Here is a 26,003-nt window from a genome sequence, read left to right as displayed (position 1 = left end):
ATTTGATAGATATGTTAGTAATGAAATTTATCAATTTAAAAATCAAATTTCGATGAAAATAACTGCCACCCACACAAAATAACCACATGTGATGGAAGTGAAAAGAGATTAATGAAAACTTTTTCATTGAAAGTAATTTATTACAGACATTTAATGAATTGAGTTTCTTCCACAACCTTGTTCTAAAGGATTTGAGGAGGATACAAATGAACATGAACTAAATGAGGGGCGGGTTCCCCTCAGGAAAACTTTGAAGGCAAATGGCCATCGACCATTGTTATGTAAACCATTTAGCGGCCACGGGCTTCTTCTAGAGCTAGCTTTTAGTAATTCTCTTGCTGATGGAGGAGAGCCTGAATCCACAATAGTTCCTGAATGTTTTCACAGCCTCTGAGCAAATCGACAATAAAGTAGTTTGCTGGCCATACTGAAAAGCCTTGTTTTAAGTTGTTACAATTTGTTCATTTTAATTATGAAGTGTTTCAGGCATAGGATCAACTATAGAAATATGAATATCAACTATAGACAGCCAAGGACAGACCCATGCCCCATACTTAGCTGACTTTAACATTCGACCTCACTATTAGAGTGGAAATGCACATTCAAAGAACAGAAAAAAATCTGACACCTATCAAATTGACAAAAGTAAAGAAGTCTGATCACAGAATTAGTGGAGGCATGCGAATCTCACTTTTTATTGCTCAGCAATTCGGCCAACATAAAGGACCATTTGGTAGACAACTACTAACAATCTCCACGTAGTGGCCTCCAGATTTCGCCAACTCTACTTCCAGCCAAGGGAGTTCTACAAGACGTGGAGCTCTTTAAAGTATATGTGGAATTTTTAGGTTTTCTACAAACTCACTCGAATGCTAGTATTAACTTTGATTTAAAATATCTTTAAAGCCAAAGTAGGGAGAGGGAATGGTTTTCTATCACAGGACACAGCTTTCAAATGCTGCCAAATGACCTGAACCCGGTCTTGGAAACGAAATAGATGGCACGGCTCTACGGGATGCGGAAAATGGCAGACGACAAAGCGAGGTCCGAGATGCAGAATCACCGATTCTAAGAAACTTTGGTACGTTGTACTTCTACAGAAGGTGAGTGGCAAGGTTCCAGAAGTACTTCACAGTAGAAGGGAGTTGCTTTAATTGCATAAATACATTAGGGACGGTATGAACAGCCCCCAGCTTTCCACTATATGGCGTCTTGTTTCACACTTTTTAAGGTTTACACAACAGTTAGGCAGTACCTGAATCACTTCCCATGGAGCCTGAATCACTGCCCATGTTGCTGTTATGTCCAAGACTTTCATCTAAGCAGCTGACACTTCCTTCTGCCAAACTTGTGTCTGATTCTGCAAAGGAAAACATTTTAAAATATTTTTAAAATATTTCTGAGAATAAACGTATTTTAACTGCACACCTCCACAGCACACAGTGCATACAGTTCAACGCAAGTGGGGAAGGCACACCCAGACAATTCTGAAGAGAAGGTAATAGTTCCTGGCAAGCTACAGTTTGGGGAAAAAAAACCCACTATGGATGAGCAGCTGCCGGGTAGGAAATCAAATACATATTATTTACTTGAAGTCCTATGTGTACACGTCCGATGTGAGAGCTGGTGAAAATTACGACTTCTGCCAGTCCCCAAGTGCAAAACGTACCCTCCAAAATGAGACTTGGCCTTGACAATATCGTTCACATAGAAATAGTATGATACAGAACTTGTGGCAGGGAATTAATGTGTGTTGATGTACATACTCATTGGTTATAAAATAGTAGTCTGTTTATAAACAACTTTATAAACTCGGGAAAAAAATATTGCTGTTTTGTGAGATGATCTCACTGAAGCCTAGCTTCTGAGTTGTACTGGAACTTGTGAGGGGTTGGAAACAAGCATTGTCTTCACTATAATCAAACTTCTTATCCAAGAGCTACTGTTAACTTGAGGGGTAAGGGCATAATACCCATCACCCATGGATCTTGAAGCCTTGGCGTTCAGTACTCTCAGCACCTTTTGAGAATCTTCTTTCCTTACAATTTGCAAATATTCCCAAGGACTAAACCTAAATAAAAGATGACGAGTGTTGGCTCTGGACCAGAAGGCCTTGGGTAGCTTACAATTCACTGAGCCTCAGTCTCCACCCCCAGCCCCCACCTTATTTAAAATTAAAAACATCTCACAGAGTTTGAAAACCATGAAATAATATCAGGTACATTTGATATTAGCACATTAGCGTAATTAACAGGTTAAAATGAAGTAAAAGTCAAATAGTTGCGGGAGTTTCCTATACTTGAAACTAATAATATTGATAGCTGTTAAGTAATTAAGGTTTAAAGTGGCCCAGCATGTGAAAGACATGATATCATGCTCGTCTGAATGCCATCCGTGTAGGGCCGGAAACAGGAACGGATTGAAAATAGACACGCAGCATGTTACCAAGAGAATGTGCCCGGGAGAAACTGATGCACGGCGCCTGGAAACAAGTCTTTTCTTCATTTTCTTTTAACCTGCTAAGATTTCTTATCTGGAGGGACCGGTCCTTGGAGAAGAACGCCATGCTTGGTAAAGTGGAGGGACAGTGACAGATGGACATGGTGGCTGCAGCAATGGGCTCCAGCACAGGAACGATGAGGAGGTCGGCTCAGGACCAAGCGGTGTGCCCTCGGTTGGGCATCGCGTCACTGTGGGTTGCACCCGACTCACCAGCACCTAAAAACACCATCTTTTGGTTTTTAATGGAGATTTATTGATGTGCAATTTATTTAGGTGGCAAGTCGCCCGTGTTATGGGTTCCCTTTGATGAATGTGACACGGCTACAATTGTGTAACCACCATGCAATTAGGAAAAGGTGTATTTGTAGCACCCCCAAAAGTTCCTTCTTGCCGCTTCGTAGTCAATTCCCTCCTGCCATCCACAGAGCTGGTTTCCGGCTTTCTCCAGGTGTCCCATGCATAGTTCCTATAGCACGCTGTCTTTCTGTCTGAATTGTTGAACTTAACCCAAGACCTCTGCATTCATCCATGCTGCTGCATGTGCCGGCTGTTAGTTCTGGTTGATGGCTTCCTAGCGTCCCAAGGCAAAGCCAGGCTGGCTCCACGGGTAAGAACGGAAGAAGTGGTGGTTCGAACCCCCCAGGCAGCCCACTAGAGGACCACGTGGTCTCCTTCTCCCCTAAAGGTTACAGCCTTGGGAACTCCCTGGGACAGTTCTGCTTTGTCCTACAGAGTCGCTAAGAGTTGGAAGTGACTTGACAGCAATGGGTCTTTGAATACTCCATTGGGAGACCCTGGGTAGCACAGAGGTGAAGTGTCTGACTGCTAACTAAAAGGTTGCCTGTTTGAACCCAGCAGAGGGACCTTGGACGACAGGCTTGGCCGTTGGTTTGTTTCTGAAGGTTCACCACCTTGAAAATCCTACAGAACAGAGTTCTACTCCGTATCCATGAGGTCGCCATGTGTTGCTCTGTGGCAGCTGGTTTGGTTTGGGGTTTTGAGTATTCCATTGAGTGTCCTACTGTAATATCTCCCTTCTAAATAGGGAAAGTCTAACTAGCCCTGCTGGTCTAGTGGTTATGAATTGGACTGCGATCCTCATAGTCATCGGTTCAAAACCATCAGCAGCTCCATTGAAGAAAGCTGGGCTTTCTACTCCTGTAAGCAGTTGCTGCCTTGGAAACTCACAGCTGTGGGCTTGAAATGAGTGAGCGCTGGCTCAATGGCAGGGAGTTTGGTTTTTCATATTTAGCTTTAGGGAACGGGGCTTTCTACTGCTGTAAAGAGTTACAGTCTTGGAAGCCCACCGAGGCAGGTCTACCCTGTCTTAGTCACTCTGAGTTGCCAGTGACTCGATGGCAGTGAGTTTTCAGGGTTTTTTGTTTTTGCCTTTAGTGTTGGGCACCCAGCACACATGTACGTAAGGTTTCTTTCTTAAAGGTTCAAAGAAAGCTGATAAGAAATTGGAGCGAAAAATTCTCAGTGGACATGCATGCTGTTTAAGTATATTAGCACAACATAAATATACTAATTTGAAAATACTGTGCTTATCAGTTGTCGTATATTAGCTCTAAAACTCAGATTTCAGGAATCCCTTATGATCACACGGGAAAACCTGTATATTCTCAGTGAGAGATTTTAAATATGGCACTTTGCGATTCCCAGAGGTACGTCTTGTTAGAAGCTCAGAGGCGAGTGTAGGATAGAACTGTCAAGTAAAAGAGTGTTTTGGGCAGATGTCCTGATGAAAAGAGAATATGATTTGTAAGGCAAAGGCAAGGTGTAAAATGAGATGGGGAAATGTCATTGTGTGGATAATTCTAGATCTAGAAATACAGACTAAGATTTTGAAGCCAAAAATAATTTTTTAAAAGAATGCTGACACAATTTTTTTCATTTGTTTCTGGTTGTTTATAATGTACTAGAGAGAACTGAAGACAACACCAAAATTACTGAAAAATAATCGTCTTTACTGCATAAAACCCAGCAGTGCATCTCTCAGCTTTCCACGAAGGGTAGTCATAAGAACAGAGATTATTAATGATTTTCATTTCATTTTGCATGTAAATGCATGTAAAGATATGATTTCCCCATCCTTTGTTCTAACATACATGCTGTGTGTGTGTCTACTTATGCAACATGCACAAATAACTTGTGAACTTTAAAGAAAGCTGCTACCCTAAAGTTTTATGAATTAAGTTAGTGACCAAGATGATCCTGATCTAACAAATGGGCAATGTATGAAGGAGGCTCTGGGCTCAGTGTTTTCACAGACTTTACCTTTGGCCTCTCCACATCTTGGTGGGGGAGATGGTTATCACCTCAATGATAGAGGTGGGAAGCCTGAGCTCAGAGAGGTTCCGTGTAGCAGAGCCAGAGCCAGCCCCTCCTCTCCAGAACCAAGATCACTCTTTCAACACTTCCCACCCCGACCCCACCACCCTGACCCCATCACTCCCCCACCCGACCCCCGACCCCAATGTCAGTCAACCGTAGCTGCGGCTGTGTGGGAAGGTGCATAAGCAAGTGGATGATCAGACATCCAAACTCATAGCTAAAATACAAGGCTGCTTTTTTAAAACAAACAATATAGAAAGACATTTTCATTTTTGTGCCTATTTTCTATTCCTCTTGAAACAGAGCTTATCTTTCCAAGAAAACAAAAAGTTAGATGTTTCATTTTGTTAGCATTTCTGATGTTCCCCCCCCCCTCCCCTTACGAACTTTACATTCAAATGACTGCCTTGGTCTTTAAACCTTTCACTCTTGCCCGCACTCTGTGAACGAGGGTAGCAGGGGAATGAAAGGGAACACGCAGCTCCCTTCCTTTGCCGTTTTAAGGGGATCTAAATCTCTAGTTTCTCCACACAGAAATAATTTTGTTTCCTAGGCAGCAAACTGTTATGCAGTTTGGTATTTTTTCCATGTCCTCATCGAAATAGAAATTTTAAAAGGTAACGGCTTTGATAGTAAAAGCTATCGTAACTCCCCTAACCCTCAGAATGCCGTCCCCGTTTTCTTCCCCTACTCATTTAAAAATTCTCTCTCTCTCTCTCTCTCTCTCTCACACACACACACACACACACACACACACACACACACACACACACACACACACACAAACACACACACACCAAGAAGTAAGATCAAGAGTGGGTTTGCATGATGCCAAATTTGGACCAAATTATTGCGTCTCTGAACCTGGACTCTCTGCAGTTGACTTACAGCGATCGTCTTGTTTCCCTTTTGCAGCTTTCAAAAGGCTGTCAATGTGGACTACAGTCTTCGTGAACAAAGTCAAGTGTTTGTGGTTTTAAAAGGTCACATAAAACAGGGTCGGCCAGAGTCAGGATGCAGCCGAAAACACGTGCTGTGGAGTCAAGCAAGTTAGGTTCCAGGCCTGAGTTAGTAAGAGACGAGCCTTTGAAACAAGACAAACAAACAGACAGCTGTGTCTGCTTTCTCCGTTGTTGTGAAAATGATTGTTACAACAACAACAATGAACCCTGAAGACAAATCTTATACTCTGATAAGATTGCTGCTTACAGGAGCTTTAAATGGTAGAATTAAGTTATAGAAGTTTAGTTAGATTTTGTGAAAGTGTCAGTTCCTCTAAGCAAAATATCAAAGTCGGCTATGAGACAGATTAGAAAAGGGTGATAATTTATCATTATTGAGGAAATCAAATATTTTTTATCGAATCCTATTGGCACCAAGGGAAAGTATATTCAGAAATGGGATTTTGGGCTAAAAGTTTGAAGAAAACACACACACACACACATGCTTTGCTTAATATGATAATGTCTAAGACGACCCCACATCTTGAAAATTTTACTATGAAGTCTGAAATATTAACTGCCACCAAAGAAATTTAATATACCCTAAACCTTAAATGCTTTAAAAAGATTTTTAAACCTCTTAGAAACCAAAATAAAATAAAATGTTGCAGTTAAATAAATCCAAACTCCCTGGTGGCATGTAATTGGGGTTTATTGATGTGTAAAGTCTGCCCTCTGCTGGAAAATGCTATTATGATCGCATTGGTGGACAAGCACCGGGTTTGATTCAAAGAAAGTGAGCCTCATTGGGTAGCATAGGAACTGCTTCTTCCATCTTCCCAGGTAGACTCCTTCCAATTTTCCTCTCTCACACACACCCCAGAACACGTCTCCTCTCTCTCCCTTCGCCTCCGTCTGTTATACATTCTCCTTCCCAAAGCGAGGTTTGCATGACAGCAGGACAGCGCAGTACCAGACGAACGGGCCTCCCTGCCTGCTGAGCGTGAAGCAGAGAAACACAGAAAGACAGCTCGTGGTCACCTAAGAATCGGTGCTTACGAGGTCTTTAAATCATCCGATTTCACTTTTCATGGGACCAATCTGTTTATTCTAAACCTGACTGTGGGAGGCATGCCAGCTTTCCTCTTTCGCTAACCCCTGTGGAAAACCATCAGTCACTTAGGCAAGTCTGAGTCACGGGGACCTGATGCACGGCACACAACTGGGCTTCACAAGAATTAGCATGTTGGACTATCAGAAGTCTTCTTCTCACGTGCCACTGGGTGACCTCGAACTGCCAGCTTTTCACTTAGTAGCTACGTGCATTCACCATTTGCACCACCTGGGGACTCCTTGCAAGCCCACTTTACCGACACCCCATCTACCCTCTACCACCTTCCCCCAAACCGTGAACAGCAAGCTGAAATTCAACCTGAGCTGGCCAAGCCGAACCCTCAGGCTTGAAGCACAAGTGCCCGACGGGGCAAACACACAGACACTCAAGGGCTTCCTTAGGGTGCTTGCCCGCGTCCACATTGATAACAATACATATTTCTTTTGAGCTGACTTATTCTCCATCTTTTTTTCTGGAGAGGAAATAGATCCCTTTTATTTTCAGCGTGATGTATATGGATCACACACACACACACACACACACACACACACACACTCACACTCACATTCTGGTCTGTCGGATTTTGCTCTCTGTGCCAGGGAACATGTGTTCCCGCAGAATGGAGAGAAGCCACCTCCACCCACCTTGCACATTCTCTCGTGAATTCAAGCTTCTAGGAAATGAGTTCCCGAGAGAGAGAGAGAGAGAGAGAGAGAGAGAGAGAGAGAGAGAGATCACTCGCAGAGACACAGGCCGGCTCGGTAATGCCTACTTCTCTCTCTTCCTGTAAGGATTCCACCTGCCCACGTGTTTCCTCCAGAATCCCATCCAAGCGGTGTGCAGTGGATCAAATGGTTGCAACGAGGCTCTTGAGCCTCTCAAATTGGGTCCCAACATCGAGAGTCCTAAGAGGAGGATGGTGAGAACCGTCCATCCAAGGTTCTGAGAACACACCATTCATTCCCTGGCTGTCAGTTGCTGCGGCCGGAGGTCCTGGAGTGGAGTGGAGTTGAAGTATGGGCCAGCTGACCCCTGGATACAAGTCTGGGGAGAAACGAGGCTGAGGGGTTGCAAGCCGATGAGACAACAGCCTGTTTGCTCGGGGAGACACTGTGTAAGACGTGGTAGATGAGTTAAAGCAGGGGAGAGAGACAGCTGAGGATACTTTGAAAATTACTTGCAACCAGTGCTTGCCAATTCCCATGACGTCAATATTCTCCCCAGAGCTGATCTCGAACTATCAGCATGTGGTCAGCAAGTGGCATCAGGAAAAGAAGTGCACGTTCAGCTCTCACAGCTGACCTGAGCTGGCCCCAGAACCCACCTCCACCCCCACCCCCACCCCCACCCCGGCACATGGGCATTGTGGCAGTCGACCGCAATTATCCAATGAGTGGTAATAAAGTCTTTTAAAGCATTTTTCCCCACCTTAGGCAAAACAGTCTTTGAAATAAGAGGGAAATTCATTTCCTCTCATTGACTCCCTAGCCTTATCTCCCATAGCCCTTCACCGGAAATGCTCCCCTCCAGTGAACCAGGCCTCGAAACACCTTCCCAACTTTCCTGGGCGGGGCTTTTGCTCACGAGGTCCTTGCAACCCAGAAAGCCGCCTGCTACCTCCCTGTCCTAAGGCAACAAGGACTCTTAAGGCTCAGATGAAATGTCTTAAATCCCCTCTTGGTAAACGGCCGCCGACCAGTCTTCCTCCTTCTGCAAGCCTTCTCCACTCACCCTTTCCTAGGTTGCTCTCCTGCTTCTGTTGCTGTTGCTGCTATGCATAGTTTAACTCTTTCTGGTTGGGATATGTGACCTGCACTTCTTGCAGTCGATTTCGAGGGCGAGGGCACTGCTTCAGAGCTTGGCGCCCCCAATGGCACAGCCTGGCCAGCAAACTTTCTTCACCCTGTGCTTCTGGCTTCTTCTAATTCTTCATCCACATTACAAAACAGGGATGGCGCAAGGTCTTATACGCCAGTTAAATTTTTAAAAAATCTCTGTCAAAACTGCAAAATCGAAACAAAATCCTGGAGGACAGTAGCTATGAGAACACACTGAGTATGTGCAAGCTATGTGCTGGTGAGATTTGTGTCAAAAACACCTACGACCTCATCCCTGAGACATGAAAGGAACCCTCGCAAACTGTCATGCAGTTGTAAACCATACAGTTCATCCACATGGCTCATGATAGCTTTGAAGTGAAATAGAAATCTACATTATCCTTTCACAAGCACCAGTATCAGTCCCTCTCTCTCTTCCATACCTCAAAATAATGCCCGCCTTTTGGGTCGCCTCACTAGTGTTACCAGTCCCACGTAATAAACAATAATTAAATTTAGAAAGGTACGGAAGTTGAAAATATAGCTGTTTTAATTCCAACCAACCCTGAAATGGTGTGATTCTGATACAATATTATTGCATAGTACTGTGTCAATTATCTTTGGCCCTGAGCACTCACATGCTATTGAACATCTTTCTAAAGATTCTAGAAATCCCCACTGTGTTTGAGGTTAGCACGAAAGAGCATTATTCTGGTGCTCAAATGCAAGGGTACATTTTGTGGCAGTTTAACAGAAATTAGTATAGACAAATTCTAAGATTGGACTCGGGTCTATAAAAAGGCAAAACAAAACAACAACAAAAAAAAGTGCTATAACAGATTGGGCCAGGGAGAAGGAGGCTGTTTTATAAAGGTCAATTTTTAAACCCCTCCTACAGAACATGATCTATGCAAAATACATCCACAATATCTTCCAAAGCATAATGTCACCGGATAAACCTAAGGAGTGGAACATATGGGGAAATATGAAAAAGAAGGTATTAAAGTCTGAAAACAAGCAGGTTGGTAAGCTCATTAGCTGGGGTGGAATTTTAAAATCTTCACGTGAAGGAATATATAAATCAAAATATACACATGCATTCATAGCCATGCGCACATGGCGGTAACATTACCGAGTTTCACACGGAACAGTGGGATTTCACTCTTTCTAATGTACAGGCACCCTCTGCTGGCTGACTGGAGGAAATTCCATGGTCCAGTTAAGGCACAGAAAGGGAAGTTGAAGGATTTTCTCTTCAACGCTGTAGAAAAAAGAACTTTCTTCCAAATGCAATGTAGTCTATTTAGTCTTCCATCTCATTAGATTTGATTTAACTTTGTTGTATAACATTAAATTCTAATATTGGTCGTTGCTGGTCTCTGGTGGGTGGTCCAGATCGACTCTCAGTGACCCCACATAGTCCAATAAAACAGTGTAGGCAAAATAACCATTGTTCACTTTGACCCAGGAGTCCTGGTGGAGTAGTGGATTCAGTGTTGGGCTTCTGGCTGTAGGTTGGCTGCTCTACTGCACAACTAATTTTTTCTCTGTGAGTATATAGTTTCAAATAATCTCACTAGTTGCCATTTTGCTGTATTTAAATTCTTTTTAATAAAAGACAATGAATGTAGGCTTCATGTCTTTGTTGTTTTCTAGAGAAGTGTGTTTTAAAAGGAGACCTAAGGATTCTGGTACCTTCTTCCTGTAAGACGAACAGCGATTTCAGAAACAGAAAAACAGCGCCTGGCATTAAAATCTTATAACATTCTGAGACCCGTGCTCATACCTTGCAGAAATTATTTGTGTTCATCTGGAAATGGTTCAGTGAAGAAAAAAAAGTTTTGTTCATAACTAAGTTATTAACCCCCTATATACTGAGAGGCAGTTGACTGTCAATGAACAAGGAGGCGGCAGGAAGAAGAGAAGCCATTCACCGAGGCAGGCAGGCAGGCAGGCGATGAAGTCCCCCTGGGCCCATCCACGAGGCACTGCTGATGCCCTGGCCCCGGGTGGGAGGCGGCAAGCTGTGAGAAAGAACCGCAGCTCATGGCAGTGTGTACCACTCGCCAAAGAGTAGAAGGGGCAAAAAAGATGATAAAGAATGTTTGCATTACAACTAGAAATAATTAATATTTAAGTGCACCAAGATTACTTTTTGCTGGGGACAAAAGGGGAGATTTTTAAAAGAGGTTCTGAAATAAAAATTAGAAAGGTCTTACTCTAAAATTGGAAATAAGTTGAGTTTCATCTCCCTTTCTCCTTCTCTCTGCGTATGAAAATCCAAGCTTCCAGAAGGTGTGAAGCTTAAGTAACAAGTTCTTTTTTTTTCTTTTTTCAATGCAAGTTTGGTAACTGTACGTGAAATCTTAAGCCAATATATTAGAGTTCAAAATTACGATTGTACCTCATCAACATCAGTAAGCTACACAGAATAACAACAAAAAACATGCGTCTTAGAGAAGATGGAGACTTTCATATTTATAGTGATTATTAATTCTGCCCCTAAATGCCTATGTAAACCCAGTGCCTCTATAGTATATTATGCAACAGAAACATCGATCAAAAGAAATCTAGCAAGTCTGTTGGGTTAAAGTACCTTCAAAGTGACTCATGTCAGTAATTCCTGGCCTGAGGAGTGACAAGAACGTGAACAGTCATTAGACTGATCCACAGTATTTGCCAACAGAGGTGCTGAAAGTTTACCTAAAGGAAGAGCACAACATTTTCCAAAATAAATTGGAAAATCTTCCTGCTGCTCTGGAGAGGGACACATACACTGACCCCACCTACTTGCAAATCCACAGCTAGAACTGAAATACCATCAGGAGCCTACAGATAAAAAGATTTGTATACTGGACAGGGTCCTCACGTTACGGTACAGATGGCTAGATAATATGACTATACTGTGCAGTAATCCATACAATACTATATGAAGAAGATAGTATTGATATATATAATATGACTGTATTACACAGTATTGATACACTATATGACTGTATTATACAATATTGATACACTATATAATATGACTGTATTACACAGTACTGATACACTATATAATATGACTGTATTACACAGTATTATATACTATATAATATGACTGTATTATACAGTATTGATACACTATATATGACTGTGTTATACAGTATCGATACACTATATAATATGACTGTATTATACAGTATCAATACACTATATAATATGACTGTATTATACAGTCATCCATACAACACTGTACTAAGAGTACAATAATCCATACTCTTAATTCAGCCTCAGAGGACTGCGTATTTAGGTCTTTCACATAAATAAACAAGCAATAAGAAACTGAATACCCCAAGAGAAAAATGGCTAGGCAACAAAAACCGGTATGTCCTTCTTCATATCTAATAAAATGTTTTCCACTCGGAATCAGGAAATTCAAGTAAAACATAGTTTTTTAATAATAATAAAATGGACAAAGGTTGAACAGAATGGTACTATTCTCTCTTGTGGAGAATTCACGGAACAAGTATTCAACTGTACTGTTGGAGAATGCATAAATTGGTACACGTTTCAGGAAGAAACTTTGACATTAAATCATCAAATGTCTTAAATTGCATAAATCATTTGACCCACCAACTTCTATTATGCGGATATTTTTCAAAAGATAAACTTAGACATATGTATGAAGAGTTATCTCAGCATGATTCATGATAATAGAAATTTGGAAGCATCCTGAATGCTCAAGATTAGTTAATTAAGTAAAATACATCCAAATGGTAGGATTATTATTCAATCACCAAAAACCATGCTTTATAAGAATCGCTAATGAACATAAGAGAAATGTCATTATATTTCAATACACATAACAGGTGTGTAAGAAGATTACAAAAGCAGCTACCCAAATGCTAACCGGGACACACACACACACACACACACACACACACACACACACAGAGTTAAAATAGTGACTTTTTTTATTTGTCTGTTTCTCTGGTTTTCAAACTTTTTGCAACACAGATTTATTATTTTGGTAAGTGGAAATTATTATGAGCGTGCAATGGTGTGCTTGAGTCAGTTTATCCTAACCCAGACAGGTCAAACTTATGAATCAATTATAAAACACAGCCAGTATTAAAAATTAAATTATTTAAATTAAAACCAAGGTAATGCATCCTTAAAACACATCACTGGTTAATCATCTTACTGTGATGTATGCTCATGAGCTTATTTATATTGATTACATTTGTTTGGTGGAAACAAAATTGGCAAAGATATCAAATAATACCATCCATTTTTGTCTTGTTACTGTGTATCTCTTCCCAAGTTGGTGTTCAGTGACATCACGTGGAAGGCTTAAAATCTTTCTTAATTAGGAGCCTTAGTGACATAGTAGTACACATTGTGGCTCAAGGTCAGCAGTTCAAAAGCACCAGCCGCTCTGAGGGAGAAAGACAAGGTTTTCTACCCTGGTAAAGAGTTACGGTCTCAGAAACGTTCAAGGATAATTCCACCTTTTCCTGTAGGGCCACCAAGGGTCAGCAATGACTCAATAGCAGTGGGTTGGGTTGGGTTTTGAGGGGGAGAATTTTCACCACAAAAATTGGTCAACTCTTAGAGTAGGACTTATTCTCGAACCCCCAGAGAGCTTATGGATGGATGGATGGATGGATTTCACAAATAATTCTTGTGAAAGTAGAATGGGACCCTTTGGGGGTCAGATAATTGTGAACAAATTAGAATGGGGAAATAACTCCAATAGTGTGATTCTTTCAGGACACTTCCAGGTTCAAAGGGCGGCCATGGTGGCACGCAATGCTCACAGTGATTAGTTATTCCAACCCAGGACAGCCCAGCTTTAGGCTTCATCTTCCTGTTTGTCGTCTTAACCTTGGCCTCCAGAAAGCCTAAACCAAATCACTGCCATGGAACTGATTGAGCCCTGGGAGCCCTGGTAGTGCAGTGGGTTAAGCCCTGGACTGCTAACCACAACATCAGCAGTTCAAAACCACCAGCCTCTCGGTAGGAGAAAGGTGAGCTGGCTGCCATAAATAACCCTGTGAATTGCTCTTGAGACACAGCCAGCTGCAAATTCCAGAGAGAGGTGACTAGTCTCTCTTCTAAGGTCAGGCACGAATCGCACTACCTAATGCATTTGAAAGTCTGTTGTAAATCATGAAATAAAAGCTACGTGACATAATTTATCCCACTGCGAAACCAATGCTGACTCATAGTGACCCCATTTGGGTTTTGAACTGTTTATGGGAATAAAAAAGCACATTCTTTCCCCCCTCCGAGTTGCTGGTGGTTTCAAACTGCTGACCATGCAGATCGCAGCCCGCTGTGTAACCACCGCTCCACCGGGGCTCCACTCCTAAAGGAAGCGTGCAAAATACAAACGAATACAGTTTACAACATGCCCATGCTGGACTGGGTTAAACATCTGTAGTCACGAAAGAAAAGTGACTTTCATTGATTATCTTCCAAAGTATTGATTAATGAAAATACGCACAATGCCTCCAAATCCAACATCTCTCCCTGTTTAACAGATCTTGATGTCACCAGTGCATCAATCCATTTTTCTGGCAATAAAAATTAGTGCATGTAACTGTTGACCATTATATGTGTTTCAGGTACCTGAAACGATAGACGAATCTTCAAAAGTTGATTCGAGTGACGTACTCTCCACTTCCCAGCCCTCTCTCTCCGGACTTGACTGGCCGGCAACCGAAAGAGGTGGCTCCTCCTGCGCAGGGCCATCTCCTTTCAAGAACGTCTCCATCTCTGTGAGTGGAAGTATTAAAAGTTAGACAGTAGGACAATGAAGGTTGCTCCCCCATACAGTATACGTAATGAGGCACCTCAAAGAGGCTTGACGGAGCCCTCGTGGGGCGTCATGGGTCCGTGCTTGAACACACCACCCGCTCCACTGAGGACGATGAAGTTGTCGGCTCCCGTGAAGGGCTGCAGCCTGGAAACCGCGGCAAGCAGTTGGTGTCCTCTGTCCAGTGGGATCTGCCAGAGGCAACTTGATAGCCATGGCAACGCTATCAAGGTTTACCTGACTGTCCTTATTCTGTTCTTTGAGTTACCCGAGCGTACTGAAGTCTTTTATACACTACTGTTGGTTTGCCGAAAGCACTGGTGAAGATCCTGTTCCATAGGGTGTAGTCAAGACAGCCCCCAGGAGAAAGAATCCCTAACTCTGTAGAATGGGGTCCCTGGAGCTGAAAATGATGGGGTGGCTTTCCTGATGATGAGTGTTACTTCAAACTTCAAATGGAGCCCCCCACCCCCAATAGACTTCAGGTCCCTGGTGGTTCCGCCTTGCAGACTCACAGGGGCAGTTCCACCCTCCCCTGCAGGATGGCTTCGAGTCCCCATGGATTCCATGGCAGTGGGCTTGGGGGGTTGTTTGTTTTTGCAGAGGGGCTAGTGCTGAGGAATGAACTCTGGGCTGCTGATTGCAAGGTCCACAGTTCTAACCCACTAGCTGTTCCACTGAGAACATGGAGGCCGCCAGCTCCCATAAGGAGGGGCCCTCTCAGAGACCCTGGTTTTACTCCATCCTATAGGCTCGTCCTGGGTCTGCATCAACTCCCTGGCAGTGGGTTGACTGAGCTGTAACGGAATGCGCTTCAGTAGTTTTGACATTTCAGAAGATTCAGAACATGGTTTTCGATGCAACACAGTAATTTCAATACAAACAGTGAATCACTGTTTAAAAGGACTGGGCTTTATCTAAAAAGACGATATCACACGCACTCGATGGGTGTGAATAGAGTGAAGTCTGACTCCTAGCGATCCTGTCCAGCAGCGTAGAACTAACTGTCCCTGTGGTTTTCGGAGGCTGCAACTCTCTAGAGGTGGAGAAAGCCACGTGTTTTTCCTGTGGAGCAGCTGGTAACTTTGAAGTGTTAAACTTGCAGTCAGCAGCCCAGCCCATAATCCACTGTGCCCCGGGTTGCTAACAAGACAATACAGTCATGTGCTAATTACAAGAAATGCCATAGGCCTTCCTACCTGACGTCTACCTGTTACCGAGAGATTCACATTGCAACATAAAGTTACACTTACGGCTGCATTAATAGAAATATAAATGTGGCGGCTTTTTTGGTTAGCTCGTGTTCTTGCCATTTTGTTTCCCCACACAGCGTGTTCTAAAAGAGCTGTACATCTGCTTTAATGTCAGCCTAGATCCATATATTCTAAAGTCCTGGGTTTTTTTTTTTTTAATTCAGTGAAATATTTTGTGTTCTTCCTTTATCTCTTTGGTCCATCTTTCCCTCAGGACTTTTCTCTTTCAAGAAAAAGGCAAATGTTTGACTATGGCTTGCATGGGATTCAAAGAAAAATGAGAATTTCTATCCTTCCGAAAGGACCACAAAGGAACTGTCTTAAAGTATCATTTGGCATTAACCCCCCTGGAACAAAAAGCGGGAAATATGTCCAACTGTGGGTAGAGAATTTCCTTAAGAAAATTGCGGTGACCTTGGATGAGAAGCCCATTTGGCAGTGTTTGAAGTGAGATACCAAGTGTGGTTGAGATTACAATTGTTCATCTGTAGTAGCCAACTTCTGTTGTGCGTATCGTACCAGGGGGCTTCAGAAAGTTTATAGAAAAAGTCCATTAGCTTGTCATTCTATTTTTCTGTGAACTTTTTGAAGCCCCCGCACTGAGCACTTTCTGTTCCTGCTGCTGCAGTGCATTTAAGTTGGACTCCCAGCAGCCCCGTGGGTTACAGAGCCCTGCTCCAGGGCGTCTTCTCGGCTGTAGTGGTAACAGAAACAGACCAGCACCTTCCTGACCCCTGCCGTAGGCCACACAACACTGAAATGAAACTCACTGTCCTATAGTCGGTTCAGACTTATCATGACCCTATAGAACAGGAGGACTGCCCTTGTGGGTTTCCAAGAATGGAGATCACTGCAGGAGCAAGAAGTCTTATCTTTCTCGCAGAGAGCAGCTGGTGGGTTTGAACCACCAGTCTCGTGGTTAGCAGCCCGGCCCATTGCACACTATACCACCACAGGGCTTAAACCACCAACCTGTAGGTTAGTAGTGGGGGACAAACCACTTGTGCAGCCTATTAAACCATTCAATCCTCAAAAAGGAGCCCTCGTGGTTAGCCCAATGGTTAGGTGCTCTGCCGTGAACCTAATGGCCATTCAACTTAATGGTGATTCAATCCACCAGCAGCTCCATGGGGGAGAGAATGTCATCTCTTCCCATAAGGATATAACCAAGGAATCCCGTGGGGTAGTTTGCATCAACTTGACAGTACACAACAATAATATCAGTCTTCAAAATTACCTTCGCTTGTTGTTAGTTGCCACTGAGTTAATTCCAACTCACGGAGACCCTGGGGTAGAAGGGGGAGTTATTACCCCCATTTCACAGAAAAGGAAACTGAGGCAGGGACAGGATAAGTACCTGACTACAAGAGGTCACACATCTCGGTAAGTGAAAGATCCAGGCTTTGAGAGTCTAGGCCTAGACTCAAAACTTGGACCCTTGCCACTATAAAAATGACGGGTACATTTTTCCTGGTGATCATGAAGAGAAAAATGGCTCCAGCTGAGAAGGACTTTTATGTGCATTTGCACTGCACCATGGAAACAGACGCTATGGCAACAGAAACCCTGGAACCTGTAGGTGGGCAGATTACGTATTTCAGGATAGTTGAGAGCTAATTGATACCTCTCTGTGAAGGTTTTGTTTCGGGTAACTCGGCTACATCAGACTGCTCAGGGGTTTGGCAGTTATGAGCTAGCAATCCTAGCAAACCATAATAAGATCTCTTTGAAGATGTGGCCTGCTTCCAATAAAAGCAGATGCTGAGGAAACGCTTGCTTGCTTTTTACTGGGTCTGGATTCTGCATCTGGCTCATGGACCTCTGGTTCTTTGGACTTGAGCCAATAGCCTGCCATATTGTCTGGAAATCCTAGGTGTCACCAGCAGCCTGCCATTTTAACCTGCTGGCCTTAATTTACTTGCTTCTGTGGCCAGAAGCTTGTCTTCCTGCTAATCTTGGGTACATCGTCCCCTGAATCAGAAGAAGCCTCCAGCGTTACACCAGATCCAAGGACTGGAAACTTGCCAATTTCTACAGCTGTGTGAGTCATATGCACACACGCACATGCACACACGCACATGCATGCACGCACACACATGCACACACATGCTGAGAGAGAAAGAGGTATATATCCATATATCCACACCTCCACACGTAAAGATACACTCTGAGTAAACTCCACATTGCTTGAATAATTTCAAAGGGAAAGAAGAGATGCAAGGGCTGTTGAGCATCTAGCTCTAAGTATCTCAAACGTCTGGCACCACACAGCACTTATTCCGAGATGGCCAACCATGTTGATCCTAAATCACATAATGGGCTCCATTCACGTGCAAGTTCATTAATGCCATTTTATAATTTATTAAAGTTTTTAGGTAACTTATAGCGAAAATTTCTGACTCTGCTGCTCTGTCCTTACCCTCTCTCTATGTGTATGCATATATATATATATATATATACCAAAAATGAACAAAAAGCCCTGCCCTTGAGCAGAGGTGGGACAGTCTGAGCAACCTCATACGCTATAAAGTAATCTCTATGGGAGAGATTTAATAGGCTGTCTCCTCAAAGGAGCTTCTGGGTGAGTTTGAACTGTCAACTTGTAGATCAGGAACACACGGAAAACTGCCTGTAACTCTCAGGCTCCTTTCTCACACACACATCTTTGTCCCAAATTCGGAATGAAAATATAGACCCATCACCAATATAATATAGGAAAGCTTATCAAGAAGATGTCTACACTAACATTTTTCATATAACTGCTGATTACCCATTTTTGTTTTGTAGCATGATTCTTTTACGTGTGCTTATTGTCTCATTCCATTAAGAAGCAGCATTCCTGGAAGCAGGGACTAGTATGCCTGCTTGAGCCTATCCCACCCCCACCCCCATACCCCCCACCTTGTGTGGCTTCCACTAGGCACTGTATCCACACTGGATGAATGGCTGACTGAAAGAAACAAGTGAAGTTACCTTCCGATGATGACATTTCATTTAAACCACTTATTACCAATTAACTTTCAGTGTGGCTTCCATGTGATCATTTTAAAAACACATGATACACACCATGAAAAGAAAAATAGGGCAATTTCATACGACATTTACCAGTCAAACCTGTGAAAGGGCAAACAGATGTTACTATTCTGCAAATTTTAGATTCGCAATGAAAAGATCGATATTACAAGTGACAGATCTTTTATCAAATGTTTAACAAATTCCTAAAAAAGTCATAAAAATACCCAGAAGAACAGAGTTGTACTCACTACCAAGATACTTTACTCCAATGGATTTGTGCGTGCGTATGTTCAAGGGTGGCAACGTGCCTTGATTAAAAGAGCTTCAGGCTCAGATGCAACAAAGCCCGCATGGAAGACGCACACCAGCCTGTGTGATCACGAGGTGCCAAAGGGATCAGGTATAAGGCATCATCAAAAAATAAATAAATACCATAGTGAATGAAGGGGGACGTGCAGAGTGGAGACCCAAAGCCCATTTGTCGACCACTGAGATCCCCTCACAGAGGGGTCTAGGGGAGGAGATGAGTCAGTCAGGGTGTGATGTAGCACCGATAAAGAACACAGCTTTCCCCCAGATCCTGGATGCTTCCTCCCCACAACTACCATGATCAGAATTCTACCTTGTAGGACTGGATAGGGCAGAGGTTGTACACTGGTGCATATGGGAGCTGGAGGCACAGGGAATCCAGGGTGGATGATACCTTCAGGACCAAGGGTGTGAAGGGCGATACTGGGAGAGTAGAGGGTGAGTGGTTGGAAAGGGGGAACCGATGACAAGGATCTACATATGACCTCCTCCCTGGGGGACGGAAAACAGAGAAGGGGGTGAAGAGAGATGCCGGCTAGGGCAAGATATGACAAAATAATAATCTATAAATTATCAAGGGCTCATGAGGGAGTGGGGAGCGGGGAGGGCGGGGGAAAAAAAGAGGACCTGATGCAAAGGGCTTAAGTGGAGAGCAAATGCTTTGAAAATGTTTAGGGCAAAGAATGTACAGATGTGCTTTATACAATTGATGTATGTCTATGTATGGATTGTGATAAGAGTTGTATGAGCCCCTAATAAAATGTTTAAAAATAAAAAAAAAAGAGCTTCAGACCATTACGTGTTTCAAAACCCGGAGGCGGAGGAAGGGGAAGGAGCGCTGCACCCGAGAAATCAGCACCGGAGACGGTCACTGGGCATGCTGTTTTGTGGTCACTGCAAAGGAGTTGGAGTCAGTGGATCATATCTTACAGCCATACAGTTGAAAAATTCTGAAGGCTAAATATCACTGTGTCTCCAGGCTTTATTAAACTCTCAATCACAATGCAAATGTGCCCAACTGCCCCCAGCAAAATCAGAAATACCTTCAGGGCTTTCAATGCCAGTTAGCTCTTGGGCAAGGCTGGCGTTTCCAGTTTGCTTCAGAACCATCACAAATGTAGAAAACCAGTTTTCTTTCTGTACAATCCGTTTCAGTAGCTCTCTGACGCCAGATTCACTTCCCTGGTTTTCAGCGGCAGAAATCTGGTGTAAGAGAAAAGCAGGAGTAAAGATGATAAAGTATCTTTTGAGTAAATTTAAACAGGAACTGCTCTGTAGAAAAAGTAAGCAATTCGTATAAATGCTTAAATTAATATAAATAAAAGCTTAAGTTAAAACAAAACAAGAAGTCATCAATACTGCTCCTAGGGATTCTGGATTCTTGGGGATGCAGAAATATCTGGACAAAGCACCCTTTTAAATGTGTGTCATCTTCCTTCCTTTTAAATAAATACAGGGAGTTACCCAAACCTGACACCACTAAGGAAATAAATGCTTTTGGCCATAATCACTAAAATAAAGTATCGATAGCCATGTTTTGCCTAGCTGACCCAATTTCTGCCTGCGCATCTATAAGACAAACACCAACCTCCCCAAATTAGCCGCTGATAAGTCGATTCCAACTTTGGTGATTCCCTGTGCCTCAGCCTAGGGCTGTGCTCCACAGAAAGTCCAAGGCTGTGACTTTGATTACTTCTCTTTCCAGAAACTTCCGCATAGATTTGAACTTGGAAACCACTTAGCTAATCGTTGAGTGTTTAGCCATTTGTACCATTCAGAGACAACATTTTTGTGTATCTCTCACTGCCATTGAGTCAATGCCTACTCGCAGTGACCGTAAAGTGTCCCAGAGTCTCCAAACTCTTTATAGGAGTAGAAAGTCCCATCTTTCTCCCAAGGTACAGATGGTGATTTCGAACTACTGACCTGATGGTTTCACACAGCTGAACTTGCAGTTAGTAGAGAAATGAGTAACCGCTATGTCCCCAGGGCTCCTACCGATCTAGCTCTAGGTCTTGCTATTTCCTTTCAACGCATATGGCTGCTATTAGGTGCCATCGAGCCCGTCCCCACGAATCGTGAGGCTGTGCGCTAATGAACCAATCACTGCGCCTGCCTTCCTTCCTTCCCCATTATCCCTTTCCTTGAACCCACTGCTGTGCCCACAATGTCAGTCCAGCTCTTTGAGAGGCTTCTTCTTGTCACGGACTCTCACTTACTGTTGAGCTGTCGCACAGCTGTGGGGTGACTGGATCAGGCACAAATTAGTCTCCAAAGTGACATCTTTGCTTGTGAACACTTAGAAATGGACTTTGGCAGCAGATTGACCCAGCGCGATATGTCCTTTGTTTCCTTGATACGGCTTCCAGGAGCATTGCTTGTAGACAGAGCCAAGTAAAATGAAATCTTTAACAACTTCAATAGTGTCTGCTTATCCTGATGTTGCTTATTAGCCTAGTGGTGAGGACTTCCGGTTTCTTTATGTCAAGGTGTAACCCATACTGAAGGCTACAGTCTTTGATCATCATCAGCAAGAGCTTCAAGTCTTCTTTGCTTTCAACAAACAAAGTTGTGTCAGCTGCACATCACAAGCTTCTCCTGAATCTTCTTCCAACCTGATATTTCATTCTTTTTCATAGTCCAGCTTCTCAGATTATCTGCAAAGCACGTGGACTGAATTACTACGGTGAAAGGATCCAACCCTGACATGCAACTTTCCTGATTTTAAGCCTGCGAATCTGTTTGAACAATTACTGTGGCCGTTACATAATCTCCTGTCAACTTGCAAAGGGGTGGAGTCTAGCCTGCTAATCACGTCGCAGGTTGATGACATCATTTGGAGGCATGAAGGAGATAAATAACTTACTGGAGCGCAGACACGCTCTCTGCTTCATCTTCCTGATGACAAGTCAGATGTGCTTTGCTGACGGAGCCAGAGGGCTGGGGCTGGAGGAGCCACGTGGAGACCCACATCAACATTGATGCTTCCATTGCCACTGGATCCACCAGGATTTCCACCCACTGGCCTGTGATATTTCTTCCTGTGTTCAGCATCATTGCAGGTGCTGCGTGCGTCTGAAGAATTTAGAGACTAATAATGGACACATGGCTAACATCGGATTTATGGACTTGACGTGGACTGGTATGTTTTCTTAATGTACAATTGCTCTTTGATCTAAAGTTCTCTCTTACACACGAGTCTCTCTGGATTTGTTTCTCTAGTCACCCCAGACTAACACAGTAACCTCTTGGTCTGTACACAGATTCCATATGAGCGCAACTACGTTTTTCTCGGTTCCCACTCTTTTCCATGTTATCCATTGTTGGTAATAAATGCCGTAGTGTGGTTAACATGATACAAGTAAACATAGTTCTGGTATTCTCTGCTTTCAGCCAAGATCCATCTGACATCATTCTACATCCTTTGTGAAATCTTGCTTGAATTTCTGTCTGTTTTCTGTTGATGTACAAGGGAATTAAAAATTATGTCCAGCATTTTACTTGTATGTGATATTAATTATATTGCTAAATATTTTTTTTGTATTCCATTGACTCATCTCTTCCTTTGGAATGGGTATAAATATGAATTCCTTCCAGTTGACAGGCAGGGTAGCTGACTTTGGGGGGGGAGGTAGGGTTGTTAGCAGCATAGTTCGTTAAGCACTGGGCTACTAACCAAGAAGTCGGTTTTCAAGTCCCCCAGCTGTTCCACAAGAGAAAGCTGGAGTTGACTGCTCCTCTAAAGATGTACCGTGTCAGAAACTGTTGGCAGCAGTTCCACTCTGGCCTCCAGGGTTGCTATGAGTCAGACATTAGAAGACAGGTTAATTATTTTGACTGACTGGGAATAGGACCTTTACAAACATCTTACCAGCTCATAGTAAATACAGCAAAATGCACAGCATGACTTTCTCAAAGGACATGTCTCTTATTTCCAGATGCTCTCGCGTTAGTTCAAACTCACAGTGATCCTATGCACAACGAAACAATACACTTGCCTGGTCCTCGCCATCATCAAACACCTGGTCATTTGGGGGCCCATTGGGGCAGCCAATGTTGTCAATCTGTCTTATTGGCAGGCTTTCTTTTCTTCACTGCTTCTCCTTTTTATCAATCATGCTGTCCCTCTCCAGGACCGGTCGCTCCTGATAAGAAATCTTGCAAAGAAAAAAAATTCGTGCCATCTGGCTTCTAAGAAGCATCTTACTAGACTTCTTCCAGGATAGACTTGTTTGTTCTGGCAGTCCATTATATTTTCAACAGTCTTCATCCACACCATCATTCAATTATATTAATTCTTCAATCTTCCTTGTCCAACTTTCACATGTGAATGAGGTGATTGAAAATGCCATGGCTCAGGTCAGGAGTGCCTTAGTCTTCAGAGTGACACACATGTGCTGAAATACTTTAAAGAGGTTGTGTGCAACAGTTTCCCAAAACATTGTATTGTTGGATTTTCTTGATTGCTGCTTCTGTGAGCATGGATCTTTTCTCCATTAATCATGACATTTTCTTTTAAAAAAATCATTTTATTGAGGGCTCTGACAGCTCTTATAATATTCCATACATTGATTATTTCAAACATAATTGTACACAGACTACCATCATTATTTTCTAAACATTTATTTTCTATTTGAGCCTTTGGCATCAGGTCCTCTTTTTCCCTCTCTCCTTCCTCCCACCCTCGTGACGCCTTGATAAATTATAAATTATTGTTTTCATGTCTTACACCAACCAGTCTCCCTTCACCCACCTTTCTGTTATTCATCCCCCTGGGAGAGGGGAATATGTGTCAATCATTGCAATCGGTTCCCCCTTTCGCCCCTCCTCTCCCCACATTCCCCCTACCCTCCTAGTATCACTACTCCCATTTCTGTTCCTGAGGGGTTCATCTGACCTGGATTTTGCGTGTCATGAGCTCTTATCTGTACCAGTGTACATGCTCTATTCTAGCCAGACCTGAAGGAAGGACTGAGGTCATGATAGAGGGTGGTGAGGAAGCCTCAAAGAACCAGAGGAATATTGTGTGTTTCCTCGGTGCTCTACTGTGGCACCCTGGTTGATTTACCCTTGCCTTGTGACCCTTCTGTGAGGCAATGTCCTAATGTCTACAGTTGGGTTTTGGGTCTCTGCTCTGGCCCCCCTCATTCTCAAAAATATGGTTTGTTTGTTTGTTTGTGGTCTTCTGGTGCCTGTTATCTTATCCTGTTGGTGTGCTTCTTCTATGTGGGCTTGTTGCTTCTCTGCTAGGTGGCCTCCTGTTTAACTCCAAGCCTTTAAAACCAGATGTTCTATCTTTTAACAGCCGGGCGCCATCAGTTTCCTTCACCACATTTGCTTATGCACCCATTATGTCTTTAGTGATCATGTTGGGAGGGTGAGCATTACAGAATGTCAGGTTGTTAGAACAAGTGTTCTTGTATTGATGGAGGGTTTGAGCAGAGGCCCAAAGTCAGTCCACTTCCTCAATGAATTGCCATACAAATATTCGTACCTAGGCCAATACCTCTATTTTTATGAATTAATGTATTAACATAAGTGCACACCTGTGTTTATACCTCTATCCATAGCTTTGCGTCCTAGCTTGTTCCTTGGTACCATGATGTTTTCTACTGGTCCATTTGTCAAGACAATTACATTGAATTGTAATCTGTACTGAAGGCCGCATGAGCCCTTGATCTGTATCAGCAGAAGCTTCAAGCCCTACTCGCTTTCAGCAAGCACGTTGTGTCATCTATCTAACTCAGCATGTTCATAAGCCCTCCTCCAATCGTTTTTTCTCTCATCAGTTTTATTGGCACATAATTTACATATCATACCATTGAATAGTTGAGTCACTCGATCCTATCAAGGGGAATTGTACAATCTCCACCACATCAATCTTAGAGCACCGTCTCCCCACCCCCACCCCCCCAGGTAAATCACCTTTAAAATGAGTTGTCCAGTCACAATCAGTTGCAGCGTCCCTCCCCCTCCCGCCTTCATTGATTAATCTGAAGATCCCATTTCCCTCCCTATCTGCTGCCCCCACCCCTTGCATTCCCTATAACCCTTTGTATCAGTCATTAATATGCATCGACTCCTCCTGTGCTTCACATCTGGGATACAGTTAATGTGTGAGAAGAATAAGAACCTCGTCGACATTCAAAAAGCCAGAGAAGCAATTTCTGTCATGGAACATCTAAGAAATACTTGCACCCCATGTGAATTCAGTTCAGACTGATAGGGTGGTCAACTGGCCAAGTGTCGAGTTCGATCCAGCCCAATCAAGATCTTGATGCTGTTTTCTTCATATGGTGCAGCTTCTCAGATTATTCGCTCAGCATGCAGACTGATTCAGCATGGTGAGGACGCAACCCTCCCACTCAGAGGACACTTTCCTTAGTCTAAACGGTGCAGCATTCTCTTTCCCTATCAGAACAACTGCCTCGTGGTCCATGTACAGACTTTGCATGAGTACAATGAAGTATTCTGGAATTCCCAGTCTTCTCAATGGGATCCAGAGTTTGTTGTGATCCACACGGTTAAATGACTTTGCATAGTCAATAAATCAGCTTATTAGCCTAGAGTTAAACATGCTGTTCTAAAGGATGCTGTTCACGAGAGGTCTTGTAGAAGGACCCGGGGCAGCTAAGAGTGAAACTTCTGTCCACAGGGTCAGTGATTCAAACCCCCCAGCTGCTCGGTGGGAGAAAGGTGAGGCACCCTTACACATTTATAATCTTAGAAACCTTATGGGTTGGAACAGATTGGATTACAGAGAGTTTGGTTTAATGGCTTTGTGGAGGTTGTCTTGGTTATGTAAATAGTTAATGTGCTTGGCTGTTAAAAAAAACAAAACAACCTTTCTGGTTCAAGTCTGCCCAGAGTTGCCTTGGGAAGAAGACTTGGTGACTCACTTCCCCAAACTGG

The 26,003-nt window shown here is 43.2% G+C and overlaps 1 protein-coding gene across 1 annotated transcript in view; it reads right to left on the bottom strand.

Moving 5' to 3' along the window:
* Positions 1-26,003, bottom strand: part of IFIH1 (interferon induced with helicase C domain 1) — a 62,847-nt gene that overhangs the window by 28,889 nt on the left and 7,955 nt on the right. Inside the window, exons 2-4 of the mRNA XM_075529530.1 lie at positions 20,135-20,294; positions 14,328-14,474; positions 1,256-1,360 (exon numbers count right to left, since the gene is read on the bottom strand). Coding sequence (XP_075385645.1) covers positions 1,256-1,360; positions 14,328-14,474; positions 20,135-20,294 — 412 coding nt within the window. The remainder of the gene's footprint in view (positions 1-1,255; positions 1,361-14,327; positions 14,475-20,134; positions 20,295-26,003) is intronic.

The sequence above is a fragment of the Tenrec ecaudatus genome, chromosome 13 (genome assembly GCF_050624435.1).
Source record: "Tenrec ecaudatus isolate mTenEca1 chromosome 13, mTenEca1.hap1, whole genome shotgun sequence".
NCBI lineage: Eukaryota > Metazoa > Chordata > Mammalia > Afrosoricida > Tenrecidae > Tenrec > Tenrec ecaudatus.
This window is presented reverse-complemented; position numbering and strand designations above follow the sequence as displayed.